Below are 23,251 nucleotides of genomic sequence, written 5' to 3'. Positions count from 1 at the left end.
GGAATTTTACTTTGCACTGACTAGACTGGCATCACACAAATTATATTAATTTTTTAATCACCTGCCAGAAATTATAACTGGGTGATATTTGGGTTTGGCCTACAGCTAAATCCTCTATAATGTTATTGTTAATGCAGTAGTTTGACCCTGGATTAGAACTGGCTGTAATTAAACATTCAAGGGAAGCTTCTCTGATTAGAGAACATTTGAAGAAGGAAACTGTAGAGCTCTGAGAATAACATGGTAATCATTTCTGCATGAAAGATGCACAAATTACTCAAGAATTTTTCATAAACCAGAAAATCTGGGAGGCAATTCACAAACACAGAACTGTGATTTAAAGTGTGCTCATCTGTGAGTGAACACAACTGGGCTGGACGTGCCATTGACTGAAGGGACTGGAGAAAGGTCCAAGGTCCTTGGGAAGGCTTCCAGAAAACCAGATCCCAAGGTTTTAGGAGGCACTATGCTCACGCTCCAGGCTACTATACTATATAATGATTTATTACATAATCTATTTCCCTTCCCTTTTGTGAAGGGCTCTTGAGCTCTGTAAGATATTCCTGGGCTCATCAGCCTGGTTGTTCTGGGCACACTTTTGCTGACAATGCTGTGATGGCCAGGCTGTCCTTACTCTGAGAATTAAACAAAACAGAAGAGATAGTCAATGACAAGACAGCTAACTTGACATGTACTTGACTTGCAAAAGTCTGTGGGAGACAAGGGAGTCAATAAATCTACACTTTTTCCCCCCCTTTGTTCCCATTCCTATCCCCAAAACGTGGCATTACCTACTATTATAAGAACAACGTTATTATCTGATAATAACTTATAAATATGAGTTATACTTTGGTATGGATTCACACATTTATTATTTATATTAACTATACTATTTATGTTTCTTAAATGTTATTTATAAGTAATTAATTGTGTAGTAAATGTAGTATCTATTAATTGTGTATTTACTAATTGTGTATTTACTACTCCTTAAGAGTTTCAGAGATCTGCAATCTCAGGAGTTTTGGAACTGACAGCAGCTGAAGCAGCCTCTGCATTAAACAGAGCAGCATTAGAATGGAAATGATGGAAATTGCAAGCCAGGAAAAATGGTGGTAGTATCAGATATCCATTTCCTTGAAATATAATGTTGATACTATGCTACACCTGCTACTTTCAAGATACTCTGATGATCACAGTCTGAAAGAATGTGGCTTATTCAATTTCTGAGCCAAAAAAAGCCACCCTAGAATATTTTTTTTCCAAGAAACAACTCTTAGGTTTGCTAAATGTAGAATGATCTTTCCGTGCCAAGGTCTCTCTTGCCCTCCCTTCCTAAAAAAGTTGTAACCCAAATGATGCCCAGCAATTAGTCTGAACAAACAAAAATGGGTCACTTCCCTCACTAATAGTAAGAATCTTCTTCAGAAACCACTTCTGGTTTTACTCAGAGCAGGACTTCAAAATAACCAGTATTAAATATATGCAACTGTGTCATGAAACAGGGTGAGAAGGTGGATGGGGTGGCAGAGGGAGAAGGGACATTGCTTCAACAGCAGCCAAAACACTCAGCCATGAGATGTGAGCTCTAAGCTCCACAACAGTCTCATGTTTGTGCAGGAGGAAAGAGCCTGGAGGGTTGAAGTGTTGTCTTGTGTGCAGGATTATTGTTTGAAGAGTTACCAGTGCCTCCTACAAACTCTTTAAATTGACACACACTGGGCAAGTTTACATTTCTGTGTGAACAGAAGTTCCCAGTGCAGCAGCTTTCAAAGTTCACACAGGTGAGTTCCAGTGTTCAAAGTCTGCTTTGGTATTTAAGAATAACACTGGCATAAGGGACAGAATTTTGCATTTGAGACTATTTACACAGGATTCTACTATGATTTATTTTCCAAGTAATGCCTTGTAATAAAGCTCTAAAGAAGGCAGTGCCTGTATCCTTATATTTCTTTTTGCAGTTTCCTCAGAAAATGCACTGAAGAAAAGGACAGAGACGTTGTCTGCCCTGTGCTTTGCCTCAGCTATCTTAATACAGAATCACTAGTAAGTTGAACCATTAATGCTGTTAAAAATATGTACTTTATTTCCAGCACAAGTATATCCAGTTTTAAATTTCAGGCTTGGTAGAGCTTTGTCTACAGAATATGTACCAATGATTGCAGGCAGTGCAATAAAGTCATCCTGATGTCTAAAAATAGGCCAGAGAAACTGCATTCCTGAGTTCTATAGTGAATTCCAATATATTAACGTTTGCAGCTTTTGTCTTATAGCTCCTCTTAGTACATATTTGCATGATCCTGTTACATCTAAATTATCCCCAATAATAAATAACTTTATATTTTAATTTTCAGTTATGACCTCTTCCTGTTTCATTTGTATTCTTTTATGTAACTGCTGATTTTGCCTTTCTAATATTAAAAAAAATTCAATTTTAGCATCACAGAAATGAACAGAATTGAAATTCACATTTAAAAATTTTGGAGGTTTTTTTTCAAACTCATATACACACTCACTTCTATTGTATGAATACACAACTTATCCCATTTATCCTTTACATTCAGATGCTCCATTGAAGAAAAGTTACTTTGAAGTCCACACTTTAAAAGGGGGACTCTGGACTTAGGAAAAGTGGATTAAAGGAAGAATGTCATATATATAAAAAAAAGATTATAGAAACATTGCAACCACACAAATGGTGCAAGCAAAGATCAGTATAACAATACTTATCTTTTGCTTTCTGACAATGCAAGAATTACACTTGAATATGCTTATTAGAAAAAATTTTAAGATTACCAAATTAAATTCTCAAAAGTAAGGAACTATCAGAATTATTCAATTTGCCTTCATAATCTTAATTCACTATATATGTTGGAAGGGAAATGTCATCAGTCCTTGCCTTGCAGGAAAGAGGGGATCAGTCAAAACAATAAATCAAAATGGAGTTTGAGACCACAGAGGCCAACAGGGAACATTATATTGTCTTTCATTGTGCCTTCCTTGTCATAGGTGCTCATGTGAAACAAAAGCAAAAAGACCAACACACAACTCAAAGAAACTAAACAACAAAATCTGTGAAATCATCTAGATAATAACACATATGCAGATGGAGACTGAATTAAGACCCCTTAGATGAGCTCACTTTTGATATCTCTTGACTACAAAGTTCTTCATGCTAGGACATTTAAATTAATGGAGGCTTAAGCAATTAAAATTGATTTCTGAAATACAGTGCAAAACTCCTTGTCATTAATCAAAGTTTATTCTAAGCCCTGTTGCTTACATAGCCTGAAATATGCATTTATTGAAGCATTTTCCCCAGTGTAATCAAAGCTATTCACACAAACTCTAGAAAATTGCTTTCGGAGGTTGGGGGACTCGTCAGATCATCTGCAAAATAATGCACCAGCTACTTCTACAGAATACCACCTAGTACTCAGAACTTCACAGCTTCAAATTACTGTAAAAAGCAAAACAAGAAATAGCAAGGAAAACAGCATTTGTTTTTCATGTACCATTGCTTTACAAATACACTAGTTGCATTTTTCTTAAAACACAGTATTTTGTATGAAAAAGACCAAGTATCTGGTAGCCAGGTTGTGATTTAATAACTGGCACTAGTTCCTTTTTTAAATTCAGAGATGTCAAGGCTCTTCAAAACTATGATTTAATTCTCACTTTCCCTTCCAAGCTGTTCAAAATTATTATTTAATCTTCAACTTTAAACAGCTTGGAAGGGAAAGTGAGGATTAAATCATAACTTGGAAGGTAGGCACGTTTTATACCACTTAAGATGACAGACAAAATGAAAAAGAAGTCAAGAAAAAATACCCAAAATTTCAAAGGAAGTTAAGAGGAGAGAGTCTTAAACTCAAGAACACTAAATGCCAAGCACAGTGACGGGAGTCACATTCATTTTCATTTTCATTTAGAGCAAATTATGTGCCTTATAAATGAACAGAGAAGAAAAAGTGCTTGTAATGCACTACAATATCCTCTTTTGGGAAGCACATCAGTGGAGCAGCTACACTGATTCAGTCCCTCAAACCTCCACAGTTCCCAAAAGAGACAAAGCCTTTTTACCATTGTCCGGGAGTTCCGATGACCTTTGTAAACCATCTTTATTAAAGGACGTCTGATGTTCAACGTTTCCAGTTCTTCCATCTCTTTCCTTTCTTTCCTCCTCCTGAAGAGCTCCTGGATTCGGGCGACAGCGGATCGTCTACAAAGTGCAGACAAAGAGAACAGCACTGAGAGTCCCCCCCTAAACACTGAGCTGGGCTATCGAAAAGGACTATAAAATAATAATTAGGCACTCAAACACATTCTCCATGAGTTTGAAACAGACATCAACATTATCCCAAATGTAAAATTACAGAGTTGAATTTTTTCCATCCTGGCTTAGAACAAGAATAGCATGCAAGGCAGTGGAATGTCAACTGATGCCAGGTTTTATTCCCCCTCTGTAGAACAAACTTCAGCTGTTGGCAAAATTCACATGCTATTTTATTCTTCAGTGCTAGGGAAATCCCTCCACCCATCATGAGGTAGCAGAGTTCTGAAGTGAAAAATCTCTGCCAAAACAGAAGTTTTTAAATTTTAAAATGTTATTAAGGATCTAGTAAGCCTTCCAGAGTGATATGGTTTTTCCATAAAATTTTGTTCAATGTATTTCTCCTCACTGTTTCTGTATGACAAGACTCAAGATTTAGGCAGCTTTTAAAAAGTTCCTACTAAGGCAAAAGATGGTTTGAGATCAATTATTGCAGCAGCTATCCCTTATGTTAGCAGCTAATATTTCCTAGAATGACAGAGAAAAAAAGCTAAATTACATATTTTTTTTTGTGGATGTTTAATTCCAGGAATCTATTTTTTGATTAATCTGTGAAAAGACCTTGGTGCCAAATTTTTCCTGTTTAGCTCTTTAGTTTGCAGATCCTCATAATTCCAGCTATAACCAGACCATCACATTCCAGCACCTGCATCTAGTTCTTTTTCTTCCATCATTCCTTGTCAGGGTTGCTATGGGCTTTGAAGTCCGGAACACAATCCAAGGGGAATGTCACTCTCGAGATGGACCAGATACAGATTTTAGCAGAATGCAAGGTGTCAAAATACTAGAGGAATTTATATGATCCTAAGAAGTAAACTGAGCCAGAACAGAATATATTTGGAACCTGAGTACACTGCTTCCAGAAAGTAACCTGAATTTATTCACAGGTAATGTGGTCTAGTGTTTTAGTCACTGATCCTGGAGACTCCAGCAACAAGTCCTTTACTCCAGAAAGAAACCCCACCACATCTATCTTATCACTCATTTTCTCAGCCAGTGGTCTGCTTAGATTTTTTTTTAATCTTTGGCACAGAAGAAAGCTGCACCAAAAAGTTAAAGTGAAGTGTTATCCTACAGCCAGGCAAAGAAGGAAAATGAATGCAGGTAATGAGTCATTAATGCAGATTTATTATGAAAACAAACAAACCATAAACTATCATACAAAGACAGATAATACAGCTAAGCTTTTAAAATAAATTTTAATACTTTTTTTTAATAGAAACTAGAAGAGATTTGAAAGCACTAACCAATAGATCCACTTAACACTGTGCTATTTATTATAATGTATTTCTTAGATGTTTGCCTAGCAAACAGTCCCAAGGAAAATAGACTACTGCCACTTCCTTGGTGAGAGTTTTCCATCCCCTCAAAATCTCCTGTCTAGGCAATTTTCTGGTTCCTCCTTCTTATACTACACTAAATAAACACATTGTATTTGTTAGTCCTTATAATACAGAGAGTTTCAACTTTAACCTTCAATAGATTTAAGAAGAGGGTTCTTCACAACATCTTCATACAATAGGAGGGGGGGGAAAGAAGCCCATGTTCTTTATCTACCGTGCTTTAAAGATCTCAGAATATTCTCCTCACCAGTTTACTTCTACATGAAGGAAAAAGGGTGGCATGTACACGATAGGCTACATCAAACACAGAAACTTCAAACCATTATTTGTGCATATTTGGGTTTGTATTTGCTTTTAAAAAAAGATGGGTTTTGTGTGAGAAAGTAAAAGCAAGAATCATGTCATAACTGCTCTGCTACCAATCCCATCAGTGATCCCACGGCTTTGGAAAGGGCACACACAGCTCTTCAGCACAGTGAGACCCTTTGTGATTGCTATTTGTAGTTTTGCTGTATTTATTCACATTAATTAATTAAAGATGTGCAGTGAAAAAGCTGAGAAGTTAAACATCATTAGGACTGACAAAGCAGTAGACTTGTCCAGCTCTTTCAGAAGGGTGACTTGCTGGATAGCAGTAACAAGCCTTGGGATTAGAAGATGGTAATAAAGTAACTAACTGGTAAGGCAGGGTAGTTTCTTGCACATTTTTTCATCTAAGCATCTCTAGAAAAATTAATCTCCTCCTCTAAATTCCCCTAGGCTTGAATATGCAGACATTTTTAAAAAAACCCTCAATACTACTCAGCAGTCGGAATCATGCGTTTTTAAATAAAAGCAGCAGCACAGAAGCAACTTTTGGTAAAAGCTGTCTTCCAACTAAATTGAGCTCTGAATTTAAAATCTTGATTTTGGGCCTTATTTTAAAATGCCTGACTGGATTTACATTTGTTTATCTTGTAAAGGGGATGATTACCTTCAACAGGGAGAATGCAGCCAAGCACACACGGCTCTGACTGTGAGACTGCTGTATGAAACCCTCTGACAACATACTGCAAAAAGCAGACACCTGGCAGAGGCAAGTCTGGTCCAGAAAAGATAAATATGAGCCCAATCTAATGGCTTTTCAGAACAAAGAACATTACAGGAAAAAGGATTCCCCCTGAGAGGTATTACTTTTTCATAACTACAGATTTTCTATACTTATTTTTGGCACACGCACACAAAAAATGCTAAAAATCCAGCATATCTGTTTTCATGGTGTTTTAATTTTCATTTGTATTTGTGGTAAGCAATTCCTGTCTGTGCCAACATGAATTTACACAGCAGCCTAGTCACTTGGAGAATCAATGGATACAGAAGCATGCTGTGCAATTTGTTCTGTTCTGGACTTCAGCTTAAGCTAAGCCTGACCGGGAGCTGCTGCTTCCCTTCCAAACTGCGTGCTCTTCCAAGCACAAAATGTCAAACAAGGAGGTTTATGCACAGCCAGCTCCATCAATGGATACAGCTGTAGTATGTATTCACTGCTTTTCCCCTTATGATCAGCCAGGGTTGAAGTCTTCAAAGTCAATTGCAAATATTAATTATCAAGAGCCCGTTTAAATTAAGCCCGAGATGAGGGGAATAGGGATTTAGAAGTGAAGCTGTTATTTTTTTTCAGTTAAACATAAGTTACAAACAATAATAACAAAACCCCCACAAAAATCTTGTGATGCAGACTGATGCACAGCTATATATCCTACATGGAGAGAAATGGAAAAGATGTAAACACGGAAGTTAAGACTTAAAATAACTAAATTGTCACATAGGGTATTTTCTGTATGTTTAGAACTTTTGAAGTGTAATGAGGATTTTATTTTATACAAAAATCTGTACAATTTGCACAGTTAAATAACTAGTTTGTTAAAGGACAATAATGCAGTGGCTGCCATAAAATTAATCTGGTACCCCAGATAATCCTGCTTCTTCCAAACCCCATTATCCCAGATCGACCATCTGAGCTGGGCTGCAGAGCTGGATGCAAGGCTCACGTCCACCTGCTTCCTTTTCCCATCCCTCTTGTCTCAGCTCTGCATTGAGTGCTGAGCTCAGTATTGATTTCTCCAGTATTAAGGCTTTTTGCCACTTCTGAAGTTTCCAAATTTACTTTCACACAAACTGTCTTTTTCCTGGCAGGCTGCTTTGGCTTGGAGGGACCTTAAAGATCACCTGGTTCCAATGCCCTGCCAGGGGCAGAGACACCTCCCACCAGACCAGTGCCTACCACAAGCCCTGGTTCCTTCTCTTGTGCTCTTTCAAGTTTAAGATATTATTTTTTTCCCATGCTGTTGCCATCTTCTTGTTTGAACTATTTTCCTTGTCCAAAACAATTGCAGGGAACCTGAGGCTTATATCCATCAATTTAGATCCTATTTCTCCAATGCCTTTTGATCATTTGGACAACACTCTCAGGCGCAGGGTGTGATACCTGGGCTTGTCCTGTGCAGGGCCAGGAGCTGGACTCAATAATCCTTGTGGGTCCTTCCAACTCAGCATATTCTGTGTATCTAATAATATTTTGTGAGAGTGTGTGTGTGTATCTAGACCAGTACAGCAAACCCTTGATCGAGCTCTGCCTTTTCTTCGTTGATCTTGTAAAGGAATCCACTTGCCAGGTCCCATGCTCCTGCCCAAGAATTCCAAAGGCTTGTCTTAACAAGTTGGCTATCATCCCCAAAGTCAAATCCAGCTCAGGAAGATGACTAATTAATCATTGTCCTTGTCTGCACCCCAACCCATGGCTTCTCTTGCAATTTTTCTCCCTCCTTAGGGGAGAGTGATCCTGGAGCTGTGTGGGGCTGAGCTGCCCTGCTGCAGTTAACCCACAACCACCACATAAAAATAGATCCCTCTTCTAAATACCAAGATTTGGTTATATTTCTGATATTAATTACTAAATAACCATCTTCTTTTAGAAGCCTCTGAACCTATGGAAGAGATTTACTACTGCTGTCAAATTTCAAGCATTGAGATAATTCAAAAACAAAGGCAAACCCATCATGTTAACAGCACATTGACAGTAATCTAAAGCCCAAGTTATTTCACTGCTGATCAAATAAAAAGAAATGTTTACTGTCACTCACTCCTAGATCATTTCCCAGCCTTCAAACACAATCAATGTTTCAATTATTCTCAGTTCCAAAACATTTTTAAGTTTTCACCTGATATGCTGCCAAATGACAATGAAAATTTGAAAGAAAAAGAAACACTGATAAAAAAATTGTATGCTGGATGCATCATTCACTTTATATTAAATTTATAGCAATATTAAATAAATGTCCCCCTGGGCTGTGCTGAAGAGCTGAAGAACTCCCTGGTAAGCAAGTTTAAAGAATGCTTATTGTGAAATTTAAAGTACAAAAAGTACACAGATTCCTGAACGTCTAAGAAAGTTGACGAGTTAAATCCAGGTATTCCAATTGCAGCTCAGATGGAAATATAAGACAAAGAATTACACATCTGCACTATTTTCCTGTAGGTATTTAAAATTTAGGACTCAGGGTAAGTCTTTTATGAAGCACATCCTGAGTCTTTGCCCTTCCAGCCACACAAGGCCAAGATGTTAATTCTCATCAGTAGAGTGACTCTGTGCCATTTCCCCTGTGTATGGCCTTTGACTTCAATCACAGTAGAGTTTCTCCCTCTTATGGCATGTGGCCAAACACAATTACCCAAATTGCCTTATATGTTCTTACAACTTCACTCAAGTATTTCAGTGAAGAATATGAGATCGAGTGACTTTTTCATTTAACTTCATTAAAAGAAGTATCGTCTAAGTCCCAGCATGTATCTTGCTCAATATGGATTGCCAAATACAGCTCTAATAATTATGCTCAGTTCCATAACCTTGTTCAGACAAATATAAATAGTCTTTATACATGTATTTTTATATTTTTGTCTAGAACTGGATGTTCTCTACTACCAGACAAAGCAACTCAGCAGTGGCACATGCAAATATAACTCGTTCCTCAGCAGCTACATTTAAAAAAAAAGGTATTTCTTTTTGCAAACTACACACTTTTCAAATTCCATTAATTTCTATGGCACACAGTAAACAGGTTAATAGGTTGTTAAATGTATACACTGCCATTTCTTTTCAATTTCCATGCAACACATGCAGCTAAATATAACTCAAGCAATATGCTCTGTAATTCATAGCAATTGAAGTATAGCAATTCTTAAAATGCCAGTTAGATATGAAAAACAAGAACCTGAGAAATCCAATAAATGGCAATAAAAAGGAGGAGGGGAGGAATAAAATAATTAATTACCTCATTATTCTATCACCTATCGCTGTTCCTCTGATATTATATCTAGTAAAGGGAATAACAACTGAAGTCATTCAAAAATGCTGGGTATCAGGTTTTTAAAGGTAAACATCTATTACAAAATGTGCTCTAGGTATTCCAGCTGAGAAGATTCCTTCTCAGGGTGTCAGTATATAAGACTACTTTGATTTCAGCAAAAATATTCAGATGACATAACAGTACACAGAGTTGATCTTATAAGATACAGGAATTCTTCACAGATCACAGCAGACATGGAAGCAGCTGCATAATCATTTCCTTTTTACATTCATATTTCTTTAAATTTGAACCTGCTAGTTGTAACATTTTCCAGGCTTAGCCTCTCCTCACAGATCAGCTTCTGTCAAAGTCCAAACAAAATTAATTCAGTTGTTTATGTAGGAAAGTAGCCCCCAGAGAGCTTTTTTTGAGTAATCTGTGAAAATTTAAATCAATCTATTAAAAACTGCACTCTGGACATGAAGAACATACATTTTGCTTAGATTTTTTCCCCCTCCCACAGTGCTAAGGCAGTACAGTGCTAAGGCAAGCCATGCTCCCTGTCTCTGTTCCTACTCAACTTGCTGGACTCAGAAAGTTTTAAACAAAATATGCTTTGTGCAGACCTGCACATGTTTGTAATTTATACATATCCTCGGATTTGTAAGAGAAGGGATCTTTTCCCCTGGGTTCCCCAAAATGCAGAGAAGGTTATTTTCTCTGATGAGTATCTGGCAAAACTATTTGGCTGTACAAAACAGGTTTCTTTTTTCTTTTTATTTATTTCAAAATATTCTGTGCATTTCCTTACATAATTTCTTAAAAAGAACATGTACTGACTAGCCCAGTGATGTGCAAAAATGAAATAACTATTTAGCTTCTTTTAGTCACCTGTGAAGGCCATTCCTTTAGTGATGCTCTAGAAATGCTACTGAAAAAAAATCAGATGTCACATCCTCAGTTATTCCTTTTAAAGAAACGTCCTTAGGTGTCAAAACTACTCCCAGCTGATTCCTAGTCAACATGCAGCTGACTTATCCAACCAACCAAAGGATCATGATATTCCTACACATTTTGTTGATACTATTTAAGTCCTTTTCAAAATATTAAAGCAGCTGCAAACCTTGCACGGTCTTTCCTGATAGTTCGGTTTCAGGTGAGTTGGTGAGAAACCATCTATCCTCACTGTGTTTTGAGATTTATGAGCATCCCCAAAAAGATATTATGTGCCTTGTATCTGTCTTTAGATTATTTAAAGAGAGAAAAAGATCAAATCCTCAGCTTGAGAACATTAGAAGTTGGATTTGTACCTGAATAAAATTCAAATAATGGAAGCCTTGTAAACATTAGATATGCAAAATTGACAACATTCTGTTTATAAATCTGAAATCTACATCCATCTTACTAAAAATAAAGTGAGGCCAGCAGCATTGATGCAGCAGGAAGTTTTCAATTTATTTAACTGCAGGTACTGCCAACAGAGCAATCAAAAGGATATTTCTGCCACTTCCTTTCCTTAAGAGGAAGCTAAAGATCATAATTTCAGAATACAGAATAAGAAGTTTACCCTTCTTTTCTCAGTGGAGAAAGTTATACTTTACAGTGGGGAAGTGACTCTAAGAGTTTCCTTTATCTTAATTTCTCCAACTGTGGAGTTTCTCCTCAATGTAAACAAGAGCTATCATATTAATAAGAAAAAATAGCCTAAAGAAAAATAAATTGGTTGTAGTAAAAGGAAAGTAATATTACATACTGGAAAAGGTTTATTAGTCAAACAGTTTCTAGGATTGTTTCAGAAGTCTGCGGCCTCTTTTTTATTTTTTTGTCCCATAGAAAAATTAAACATTTTTTTTCCCACTGTATAAAATACGTTCACAAAAGGTAGATTATTGCAGGCCAGTATTATAACCTTCTCCAGAAAGAGAAAATAAAACAAAACCACAAAGGAAAAAGCCCAAAGCAGCTCCCCCCTTGATATTCTAGAGAGAGAAAAATCTACTTTACTACTCATATATTAACGGCGTTAATTATCTTATAGGATGACACATTGGAAACTAAATTATTAGGTCAACTTGAGAAAATGAGATTTAGTAAAGGAATTGTTAGGTAACACAATTTACTAAGTGAGAAAAGAGAAAACAGAAGCCTATAGAAAGCATACTGGTGGAGTTAAGCACCAGTCTTGCAGGCAGTTTTGTTTAATATATTGCTAATAGTCTTTGAGCAGGATGTAGGAATGTATTCATGCAGGACGTGAGGTTGGGGAACTTTATGAATGTAGAGGGGACTGAAGGATCTTGAGAAAAAGAGGTGGGTGGAAAATCAGTAGTATAAGACTGAGTTATACAGTTCTGAGCTTCCTGCTGGTGAAAGATAACACACATTAATTGGAAATGACGAAGTGGGAAAGACTGCAGTGCACTAATTGAGCTTGTGTCTGACCACAGGCCACCACTGAGACAGCCCTAAGCAAAGAGGGGAGAAGGATGTAACTGCAGCTCACTTGTGTCTCAGAGAATCCTCTCTAGACCGAGGGTTACACTCACAGAATTAATCCCAGCAGAATCCAAACAGTGCTGGTCTACCATATTCAGGAAAGATGTGAAATATGGAGGAGAACTGACAGGAACCAGCAGGATGGCAGGAAACGCACAGATTTTTACTGCTAAGAGTGAGAAAAACTTGGCACTCTTAAGTCTAATGAGACAAAAGCTGAAAATGGACAGGATGAGCATCATTCAAATGATAAGCACTGGGCGTGAAAAATTATTTCAATCCAAACAGTATGTTAGCACAGAACAAAATGACTAATTTTAGTTAATTTATGCCCATCACAGCAGCAGTGTTTTGAGTTGGCTTCCTACTCGTTAAGGAGCCTGGGGGGTTTATATAATTCTGATCAGTTTGTGGAAGGGATTATAGGCTATAACATCGTAGTAGTAGAGAGGACTTCCAGTTCCTTTCACTCTATTTCATATGAGATATAAATACTAAGAGGGCTTATAGCCAGCCCTTAAGACCACCAGTGCCTGCTTTCTCTGTGGAAATCCAAATTCCTTTGAGCACACACAGGATGTCTTACTTTTCCTCAGTATCTCAGAGGGCATAGGAGGGAATGTAATGCTCGGAAGTTAAACTAGAAAACCTCACTGCTTGCACACACACAAAAGCAGAACAATATGAATTGGTCAGGCATTAAACCTGAGTGATGAAAACCTGCAGGCAATCCTAAACCAACACTGACTAAAAAAACTACTTTTTTTTTCAGATTTTATCTGGGGAAAGAATAAGGGAGCAGAGGGCTGCATAGAGAATTTTAATTACACCATTCATTTAGTTGAATGCTCTTTCCTATATGATAAATTTAAACTGTTACAGGAAGAAATCTCCCTGCACACAAAGAAGGAGAGAAAGCATGTCAGATGAATTGCAACTTCATTTAAGATGTCCCCACTAGTGGGAAATTGTAACTGCTCTATGATACCTGGAAGTGTCATTCTTATCACATTACTACAAAAACTATTATGTTGTAGAGGCAACGTGGTGCATGGAGAGAAGCTCTGACTCCTGCTCGAAAATGGAAATGGGATTTAAATTGCAGGGCTTTTCACAGCTTGCTCTTCAATCACTGGATCATAATGAACATTGGCTCTGCAGTGGAAAATATTTCTGCCATTTGATGTTTATCTCCAGTTACTTGGTATTGCATGGGAAGCCAATGGATTAAGACAGAATCTGTATATATTGGTTTCTTCATAAAAACTGTCCTTTAGTGAGCAGAACTGCTCGTGCTTTGTAATAAACAACCACTGACTGTTCTTTTTGTCACTGCTGACAGTGTGGTGGCTTACAACCTTGAACTGCAAATTATTCAAAACCTTTTCTGTACACAACTATTAAATTCTTCCTGATTTCCTAATGAATACGTGTTGTGAATTCCTGGGAAGAATTTGCATTGCCAGCATGAGGAATTAGTAGCAAGATGATGCTGCCTTTGAACAGGATAGGAGTAAAGCTAAGGAACCTGACACCAGGTTACATCTGAAACTAGTAAAAAAGGTATTGTCTTATGTCACACAATAAAGATGTTGCTTAAATAATTATTACAGCTTTTAAAAAGTCCAAGAATTGGAATTAGTGAACAGAGGTGTTAAACCAAGAATATGAAACCAGGGGCTAAGTTTACTGAATGATTAAACAAGTATGTACAGCTGTTTATATTTTTTTAAAAACCACAAAGCTTACTAAATATGTCTTTTAAAAAAGCACAAAGCTTACTAAATGTCTTTTATTAATAACAACTAGTAGTCTACTTTTTTTTTTAATGGCATACACACTAATCTTCAATGACCAACAAAAGTAAAAGGATTACAGTTTCTCTTTCAGAGAAAAAGAAGAGTGAAAAATTGAACACACCAGTCTTAATTTATGTACTACAAACACAGCATTGCTGAACAACAGCAGTTAAAAGCTCTTGCTTTGCCAAAGTAAGAACATCTAAAGTATAGTTGAAAGAAAATGTAAGCCCCTGTACCTTGTATACAAATTTATGAACTTTCTATACTTATGACTACAGGGAGAACAATAAAAAATTAACTGCAAATATTTAGCACTGAGGTATTCAGCAGTCAAGAAATAACCACAAAGAGTATTAGATTTGTAAGAGCCTGCCTGGGTAGGAGGGAAATTATAGTTATACATGTCTTATATACAGGCAAATTAGACTCAGCCATCAAGCTCTTGGCTATTTTAATTAATGATATGAGGCATGAGCTTCTAGATCTTTCATTCAAACAAACAAACAAAACAAATAATTTTAAAAAATTAAAAAAAAAAATAAAAAAAGCCTTTTGCCAAGCAACAGCAGAGATCAGTGTTCCCCTTACCTGTGTCCTGGTCCTCCTCGATACCTCGCCCCTGGGATCAGAACAGGATCGTCGTCACTGTCATCGGTTTCTTGGAGAGCTGAGGTCCTGGTGGAGGACTCATCTGGAGTTGCAAGCCCTGAGGGTTCTGGGTGTGACTGAGGTTCATCACTTGCAGCAAGCAAGTTGGCAGTGGATTCAGTACTTTGATTTGAAGTGTCTTGGTTCACACTCCTTTCAGAGGAGCCTTCTTCCTCTACATTCCCAGAGGCAGCATCAGCATCGGGGCCATTTTTTTCTGGTTGAGTTCCAGAATGCTCAGGACCAGGTTTATCTGATACGGCTAACAGAAAATATTGGGGAAAATAAATCCACCATTAATGATTATAGTCTGTTTTAGAAGACACCAGAAACAGTCACAGAAGTTATGCATACTGAATTCTTATTGAAAATTTAATTTTCATTCTCTACTTCTTCCTATAACTATTTGAAAGAGTACAGATACATACTTGCTTCTGTTGTCTCTACAGCTTCATCTGTAGTTTTCAGTTCTTCAGCACTCACATCTTCCTTGTGAGATTCATCAGGAATTCCTGAATTAAACAACTTAATAGTCAATCACATGATTTCATTTGGATGCACATCTACAGTGCAAGCAAGTCTAAATGATACCAGCATTCCCAGGTCAAACCAACCAAAGCAATGCTCTCAAAAGTCCATGTGTCACTTTACTGAAATCTCAGATATCAGTCACATAAAAGTCAATATATATAAACCTATCCAGTTGACCAGGTCAATACACTAACAAAGAAAAAACTATTTCTTTCTTGTTCCTTAATATACTTGACATCCTATGAGAACTTTACCTGCAAAAATAGCATTAATACTCTTGATACAGATGATCACTTACTGAAAGCTATTATCTCTGAAGACAAACTAAGTTATCCCTCTCTTAAAAGGAATTATTTTTTTTTAAAACATTTCTCTGGAACCAGCCATTTGACTTGGCTGTTCTTTTGGCAATGAATTGAGCAAGACAGCCCCATGTAACAAAATCCAGCCAGAGCTTGGAAGAAATGTAACAAAACACTGAGCACTCATTTATGGTTGCAAAGTGCAGTTGACCTATCTTTTGATACAAGTTGTGGCACAGTATGTCCTTAATAAAAAGGAAGAATGGTTTTAGAACTCAAGACAGGATAAATTAATTTTGTTTCTATTTACTTGCAACTACCTCAGGTTGGTTTTTCTTTCCTAAAAAACTCGTGCTCTGTGATGGCTGTATTCTGCCTTCACATGCACGTCTGTGAGGCTCCCATTGTGTGCACTGATAGTCATGAACATACAAGAGCAGAATTTTTGCCTTGGGAATACAGAAATAATGCTGGATCTTACTTGCTTCTTCACCTTCAGGCCCTGACTCGTCCAGAGCTTTTGTTTTTACAGAGTCTTCTTGGCCTTCGGTTTTGCAGTGAGTTCCACTCCCTCTAGAGCTCGAATTTGTGCTGCTCCTGTCAATGGGCATGTGAAAGGAAAATAATTTAGAATCATGTAAATAAAGAAGATGGTTGCAAAGCACAGCCTGACACCATCATCCTTCTCACTGCAGTCCCACTGTTCTATAACTCCTGGCAGCAGCTACAACCAACAACCTCCACAGCAATTTCAAAATTCTCTTTTATTATGTCTGTTGCCACTCATCCCACACTATTCCCCTGCATCACAGAACCCTCTTCTCTCCTTCCTACCTTTTTTTAACCTTCAAAGAATTTATTCATTGCTTTTCCAACTATTGTGGGAACTCAAAAGGATTCAGTCTTTTTCACTATTTGCACATTTTTGACATGTATAAATATTCAGAGGTCTTATTAGAGGTATGACAAGCTATCACCTGAGCACTAATAAATAACCTTATCCCATTCAATTAAAAAATTTGATTCAGATAAAATTCTCCAGGCCCTTCACCCTTAGTTATAATTCCTGTACCTTTTGAGGTGTGGATTTTCAGTTCTCAAAGTTTTGTTATTTCTCAGGATTTATTATAAGCTGGTATTTGACATTTACTCCCCATTCATATTTAGATAACTACTGTGGAACACCAATTTCTGTTTACAATAAGGAAAATGATTCCTCTGGAAATATGTAAAATGCTGTCCTGAATGTCATCAAAACTAATGTTTTTAGACTTTCTAGCAAAGGTCTTCTTTTAGGAAATGCAAAATCTTATTGCTGAGCTCTCTCAGTCTCTCCTGTCCCACTTCTGTGATGTGGCCTCAAACTTATGCAAATCACTGGACAAAAGCAGAAAACAAAGATGAGCTATGACAATTATAAGCAAGATTCTCAAGAATTTAGACTCACTCTTTACAAATATCTTCTTACCTGTGTAGGTTATTATTAAATATTTCATATGCTACATTGCTAGAAGCAGCACAAACCATGCTTAGTCTAAATTCTTGATAATCTAGTACTTGAGAATCAGTACTTTTATTTTTTAAATTAAATGAGAGCTTTGACTCATCTTGATGAGCAATATTCATTGCTCATTCATGTCATTGCTGTACTGAATTTGCAGAACATAGGGAAGTTTTGGTAGTCCTTTTAGCATTTCTTCTAAATGAAGGATTTTCAGCATTGTTTCTGAATGGCCAGACAAGAAGTGTACTGCTAGACACCAAATTGAGCATTTTTACTATTTCATGCCTCATTTTATAAACTTAATCATGGTCTAAACACTAAGTTTTTTATACCTCTTAGTAATCTACTTTCCAGCCCAACGCTCAATTTACGTTCACTTATTACCCTGCTTTAATTTTGACTTCAATGTTATTTTTCACCTCACCAGTTACACGAAGAGGATGTTTTTGAGAAAGCAAAATAACCCCCTATGCTTTCATTACACTGAGCCCTGCTGTCTGCTTCCATAGCAGGTTTTTCCTTTCCCCAGTTCTCCACACAACCCTTCTTTGAACCTCTGCCAACACCACCCACCACCAAAGCTGCATTCAGTTCTCTGACCATCACGTTCAGTTTCTTTATTGATTTCTCTTGTGAAATCCATCTATCCTGAAGCATTAAACAAATATGACTACAAAACTAAATGCAGAATTACTTAAAAGCATTACAGCAGAACTGGTTTTTTCAAAGCTTGCTGAATTTGGACTCTAAATAGAGCGTTTCAGATGCACACAGGCAAAATCTTCGTTCTTATGAATCACTGTCTGAAGTTTCCAAACTGCTGTGATCAAAGTGTATATTTTATGTCTAAAGCCACAGCACTTAAGAGTAGCTAAATATGTTTGGGTTTGGTTTTTTTTTTTCCCTTCAATAACAAATGCCAGCAAGCATTTCTACTTACTGTCTTCTACAATAATTTTGAAAACATAAACAGAGGAATAGAAGTAAGATGAAATAAAGTAAGGATTGTGGTTATTTTGGGAGATCCTGAGATGCTCTGCTGATAGACTGATACAAAATCAAGTAAGTCAGGCCATAAGACAGTGCATTTATTATCTGAAAAGGAAGGATGTCATCACTGTAATATCTAAGCAGCCCACAAAGTTGATATCTTAACCTTATGCATTTATCAACACTCCTAAGACACAGAAATACCAATTTCAGTGTTTTAGAACTCAGGAATTGGGCCACAGAAAGACTAATTTGCAGAACACCATATGAGAAGTCTGGTAGAGCAGAGAATTAAAACGAGCACCAGCCCCTGGACCATCTTTCTATCCCTGTACTACCCTGCTTTATAAGACACTGATATTATGCCAGGTTTGATGAAAATAGCACATTTCAAATTATGTTTGCATTAAAGGGATTCACAGTAAATACACACACAAAAAATACCCTCTTGTATAAATTTGATGTTAAAGTATGGCTGTCTTATGTTCTGAATGCATTACGGACTACAGCCATTTCGTTTGTCTATATACACCTAAAACCAGATATAAATCATATGGAAAATCATTTACCTATAGCTGTGCCTGACAAGTATTATTGATGGGCTGATCATGAACCACTCAAAACCAAAATTAACTTCTTACCACTCGTCAGTGAAGTCCAGTTTTATTGTGCTTGTCGTCGTTCCTTCTGTGCTGTAGTGCAAACTCAACACTGGTTCACCTGTTCCTGTTCGTGGCTTATCACTCTCTGTAAATAGGGGGTTGATAAAGTTTGAAGGGTAATTAGTGATATACACAAAGTTGTTCTAGTTCTGAAGGTTCATTCAGTTATCCTAGCAAAGCCAAATGTAGCAGTAACATGTATAATATCAGTTTAAGGTCTCTTACAGGCCAAGCAAAAAGTTAAAAAGTTTCAGAGTGAACACACCGAATTTGCAATGCTTGAGAAACGGTCTAAAATGATTTCTAATTATAAGAGCAAACAAAGGAGATGCTGTCCTTCAACATGCAAGTTAATAAAATTGCAGATAGCTATGTGTACACACAATCTAATCATTAATAAGCAGATCCCTTTTCTAATAAATATATTAATAAGAAGACTATAAATTAAGTGGTGTTCAGTCCTTTTGCCTCAGTAAATACACAGGAAAAAAAGATGATGAGATCTAGACAGTCTAGGCAGTCTAGAAAAATCACCATCCCCTTTACTTTGCTGCCTACTTAGAAATCAGACAACTACCAATACCCTTAGATCTGCTGTAAATTGACAGTCAGTTGTCATAAAACACTGTAAATTCGTGTTCCAAGAGCTTCATGTTTAAAAAAAAACCCCTTTCATATTATAATAACTGCAAGCAGAAGGGGAGCACTGGCAAAACAAACTGTGCATGATGTCCAAAAGCAACAGAAGTAAATCACATTGAAACCACAGCAAGTCCATGAGTCCTCTGCTGCATGTGAGCATGTAAGTCTTGCTTTTCATGAATATTGAGCTTTTTATTTGGACAAAACCATCCCATATTTTCCTATAGAATATAGAAATTTGACTATAAATACACTTGCAGTATTGGCAGCACTCTGACAAGTGTAATAAAGTAACAGCTTCAGATCATCTTTGTGTAAATCCATTAAAACCTAACATTTGATTTAAACAAAACCTACAAATTCCCCCACTAAAAAGGCCATTATCATACCAGTAATGGCTACAATACTGCCACAGGATATTTATTTTAGAAGATGCAATTAAATTATAGTAACCGTGAAACAGCAAACAAGAATTTAACCTAACAATCAATGCTCATATTTTTAAACTGCTGACAAGCAGAAGCCCACTCACAGGATCAGAGCTGTGATCAACTGTGCCAAAGAACTTTAAATACTTATGTCTACATTCTGAAGAAAAATTAAAAAAAAACCAAACCATACCACAAAAACCCTGAGAGAAAAAATAAAATATTTTTATGTGAAAGGGAATTAACCAGTTACAACCATGATCCCAATTATGCACAAGGTATGGGCCTCATTCTATGCAAAGAAAAGTTCATAGTCCTTCTAAAATAAAGATTCCAGTTACATTCTTGTCAGAGTGGATAAAACTGATCAAAAGCAGTGTCTCCAGTTCCTGAAATAAACTAAGAAAAAATCTAAGAAAATATTTTATAGTTCTATATAGATAGTTTGAACAAAAATGACATATTCTTTCTTAACTAAACAGGTGTTTTCTCTATTTTTTGACAACCTATGAGCAAACATCTCCTTGTATAAAAGTCTGGTCAAACTGCAAACATCCCTAAGCAAGTACAAACACTGATCCTTCCAATCACTGCACAAGTCATCAGGAGCTGACACTGAAAGAGTCAAAAGAGTCAGAGCTGGGGAATTCTTTAGCTCCCTTGTAACAGGTACAGACAAGACCACTCAGGGCTGTGAACAGTCCAAGACAAGCACCAAACAATGTCTGTACTGTGACTTCAACCCAGTTCATATCACCAACCACAGTAAGCAAACATTGCTACCCTATAATGAACCTAATTCAATATGAGGCCTGTGTTATAAAGCTCAGATCACATTATCGTTACAGTGCTTTCCTCTCTCAAAATCTCAACACCTGACAATTTAACCAAGATGCATAAAGACTGTCCTGTGCCTACACTTACCCTGGAAGCAATGCTGATATTTGTTCACACCCAAACAGGTGGAAGATTTGCTGTAGACTTATCCAAAGGGGACACTGACTGAGAAATTACTTTTACAAATTTCTGGAAACAGAGAGTTGTTAAAATATATTGGGTAATAGAGTTTTCTGAAACCTACAACAACATGAGCTACAATTGGGACTGGGTCAGTTTTTTCTTTAAGGTAGCTTTAGGGCACAATATAGACACTAATAAGGACAAGAAACTTTTTAAATGACACATGAGACAACAATCTGGCAATAAACTGCACAGAATTAGTTGTGTTGTTTAATATTTTATATAAAACTTACACTGTTAATGAAAGCTGAATGGGAGCCTCTGTGAAGAAAACAAATAAATTTTGCCTAATACACAACTGAACATTCTTTCAGAGAAGACACATAAAACCCAGAAGTCATGAACTCTTTGTTTTCAGGAATGGACAATGTGATTGCCAAGGACTGCCTAGAGCTGAATGAAGAACTGTTCTCTTTCTCTACTCTGTTCATTCCATCAGGACAGATCTACTTCACATTGATAATGAAGGGAAGAAGAGGAAAAGCTTCTGCCATTTATTTAGGGGACAGCTATTGCCAAAACTATTTCTGATTGCAAGCTCTAGTAGGGTAATAAACTGTTTCAAGCAGAAGTTGTAGCTTGTCAACACCTTACTAAACTATTCCAAACTCCTCAAAAATGTCTTGAAACTTTACTTAGTTTTACAGCCAAACACATTATACTTTAAAGATACTACCAACAACTTACAGTCTTATTTCATAAACAGCCCTGTCCTAAAGCACGCTCCCATTAAATGGTCCCTTCTCCAGGTGCCTACAGGAAGAAAGTATTTTTTAAACTACCACCCTTAAAACTGAAGACAGAATTTCATTCATAACCCTAGATTAAAAAAAAAACAACACAAACCCAAACTGCACAATTGACAACAATTCCCCTCAGAGACACTTTTTCCCTTAGAAAAGAAACCTGTGCAAGTGTAACTTCACAAAGACTGGGGCTCCCAGATATGAAGTGGAAGTGCATAAAGACAAGCTTGCAGAGTGCATTTCCTAGTTAAACTAACACCCTAAGGAACTTCAAGCTGGTTTCCCACATCTCAAATGCTGTCCTAGTCATTAGTCTATTGGCAACCCCATGAGAAGAGGATAGATGATTTCTCATGGAAAAAAACCCCAAAATAATTCCTATACAGCACTATATTCTGTGTGAAGACCAAAGAAAGAGTCTTCTGAAGGCAGAAAAATTGATCCAAAGAGAAAAAAAATAGGTGGTGTGTTCAAGAAAATAGGAATTCACTGGGAAGGCTTAAAACATGAAAATTCATCAGAAGCAGCTTAACTTGGAGGGAAGTGTGGAGATTCCTTTATCCAGTGAGGAATTCTAACTTAACACTGTTACATTGATACCAGTCAGTATAAGGGAAGACTGAAAAATCAAATAATTCTTTGGACCAGCCTAATCTATAGCCCAGGGCATATAAATTCTTTGTCTAGATGATCCCATCACCATAACAGATTACTAAACCCTCACAGTAACATCTGGAAATATCAGTAAACAGCATGGCCTCTGTGTCTGTAGGAAGCAGCACTGTGATGGTTTGGGGTACATGGGCACATTTACAGTGTGAGCCTCAAGTTCCCTCTTCACTCATTCCAATTCAGGCAGTACCTTAAAGTTCTAACACTGCAAGAGATCCAACAGCCAACCCTCCACTGTTACAATCACAGTCCAAAAAAAGCCCAAAATTAAAAAAAAAAAAATCCAGGGTAGGTCACTGTAATGCATTTGAAACATTTTGTACAGACAGGAATGACTTAGAGCTTCTGCTGGACTGTCAGAATGATGGCATTATAAATGCAGGTGCTTGCAATACGAGATCTTTAAACCCAAAACCAGTCTTAAAACGTAAATGCCAACAGGAGAGACTGGTTCAACAGAACACAGCAGCTGATTCAGTACTAAATTAAGAAAAGACAGGAATAAGAATGAAATATTTATATTTCTATATGAAAAGAACTGTTATTAATTCCTTCATTAGCTACTTACACTATTTTGAGATTTTTGTTCAAATACTAAGTGAAACTAATGCAGTTTAACTTCAAAAACCCAACTGGACATCAGCAAAGTATTCTTTGTGGTTATCATTTGAACAATGGATTTCCTAATAAATTTGCTCCTTTTTCAAATTCCTAGTTTTCAAAATTAGAAATAACTTTGTCTATCAATGAAACAGAAAAACAATTAGAGAATGGGTGTACTGATAAACAAATGTATTTTGGGGAGGTGTT

The 23,251-nt window shown here is 36.8% G+C and overlaps 1 protein-coding gene across 7 annotated transcripts in view; it reads right to left on the bottom strand.

Moving 5' to 3' along the window:
• DCAF6 (DDB1 and CUL4 associated factor 6) overlaps window positions 1-23,251 on the bottom strand; it is an 85,732-nt gene that overhangs the window by 6,566 nt on the left and 55,915 nt on the right. For 4 of the 7 annotated variants that reach the window (XM_027692645.1, XM_027692647.1, XM_027692649.1 and 1 more), the window contains 6 exons: window positions 18,913-19,018; window positions 16,259-16,374; window positions 15,373-15,456; window positions 14,885-15,206; window positions 9,984-10,025; window positions 4,081-4,219 (listed from right to left, as the gene is read on the bottom strand). In XM_027692645.1, the coding sequence (XP_027548446.1) occupies window positions 4,081-4,219; window positions 9,984-10,025; window positions 14,885-15,206; window positions 15,373-15,456; window positions 16,259-16,374; window positions 18,913-19,018 (809 nt within the window). The remainder of the gene's footprint in view (window positions 1-4,080; window positions 4,220-9,983; window positions 10,026-14,884; window positions 15,207-15,372; window positions 15,457-16,258; window positions 16,375-18,912; window positions 19,019-23,251) is intronic. The other 3 variants (XM_027692646.1, XM_027692652.1, XM_027692651.1) reach the window with 1 other exon arrangement.

Source organism: Neopelma chrysocephalum, unplaced genomic scaffold (genome assembly GCF_003984885.1).
Source record: "Neopelma chrysocephalum unplaced genomic scaffold, ASM398488v2 Primary Assembly neopelma1_87, whole genome shotgun sequence".
Classification (NCBI taxonomy): domain Eukaryota; kingdom Metazoa; phylum Chordata; class Aves; order Passeriformes; family Pipridae; genus Neopelma; species Neopelma chrysocephalum.
Note: the sequence above shows the minus strand (reverse complement) of the source record. Positions and strands in the feature narration are given on the sequence as shown.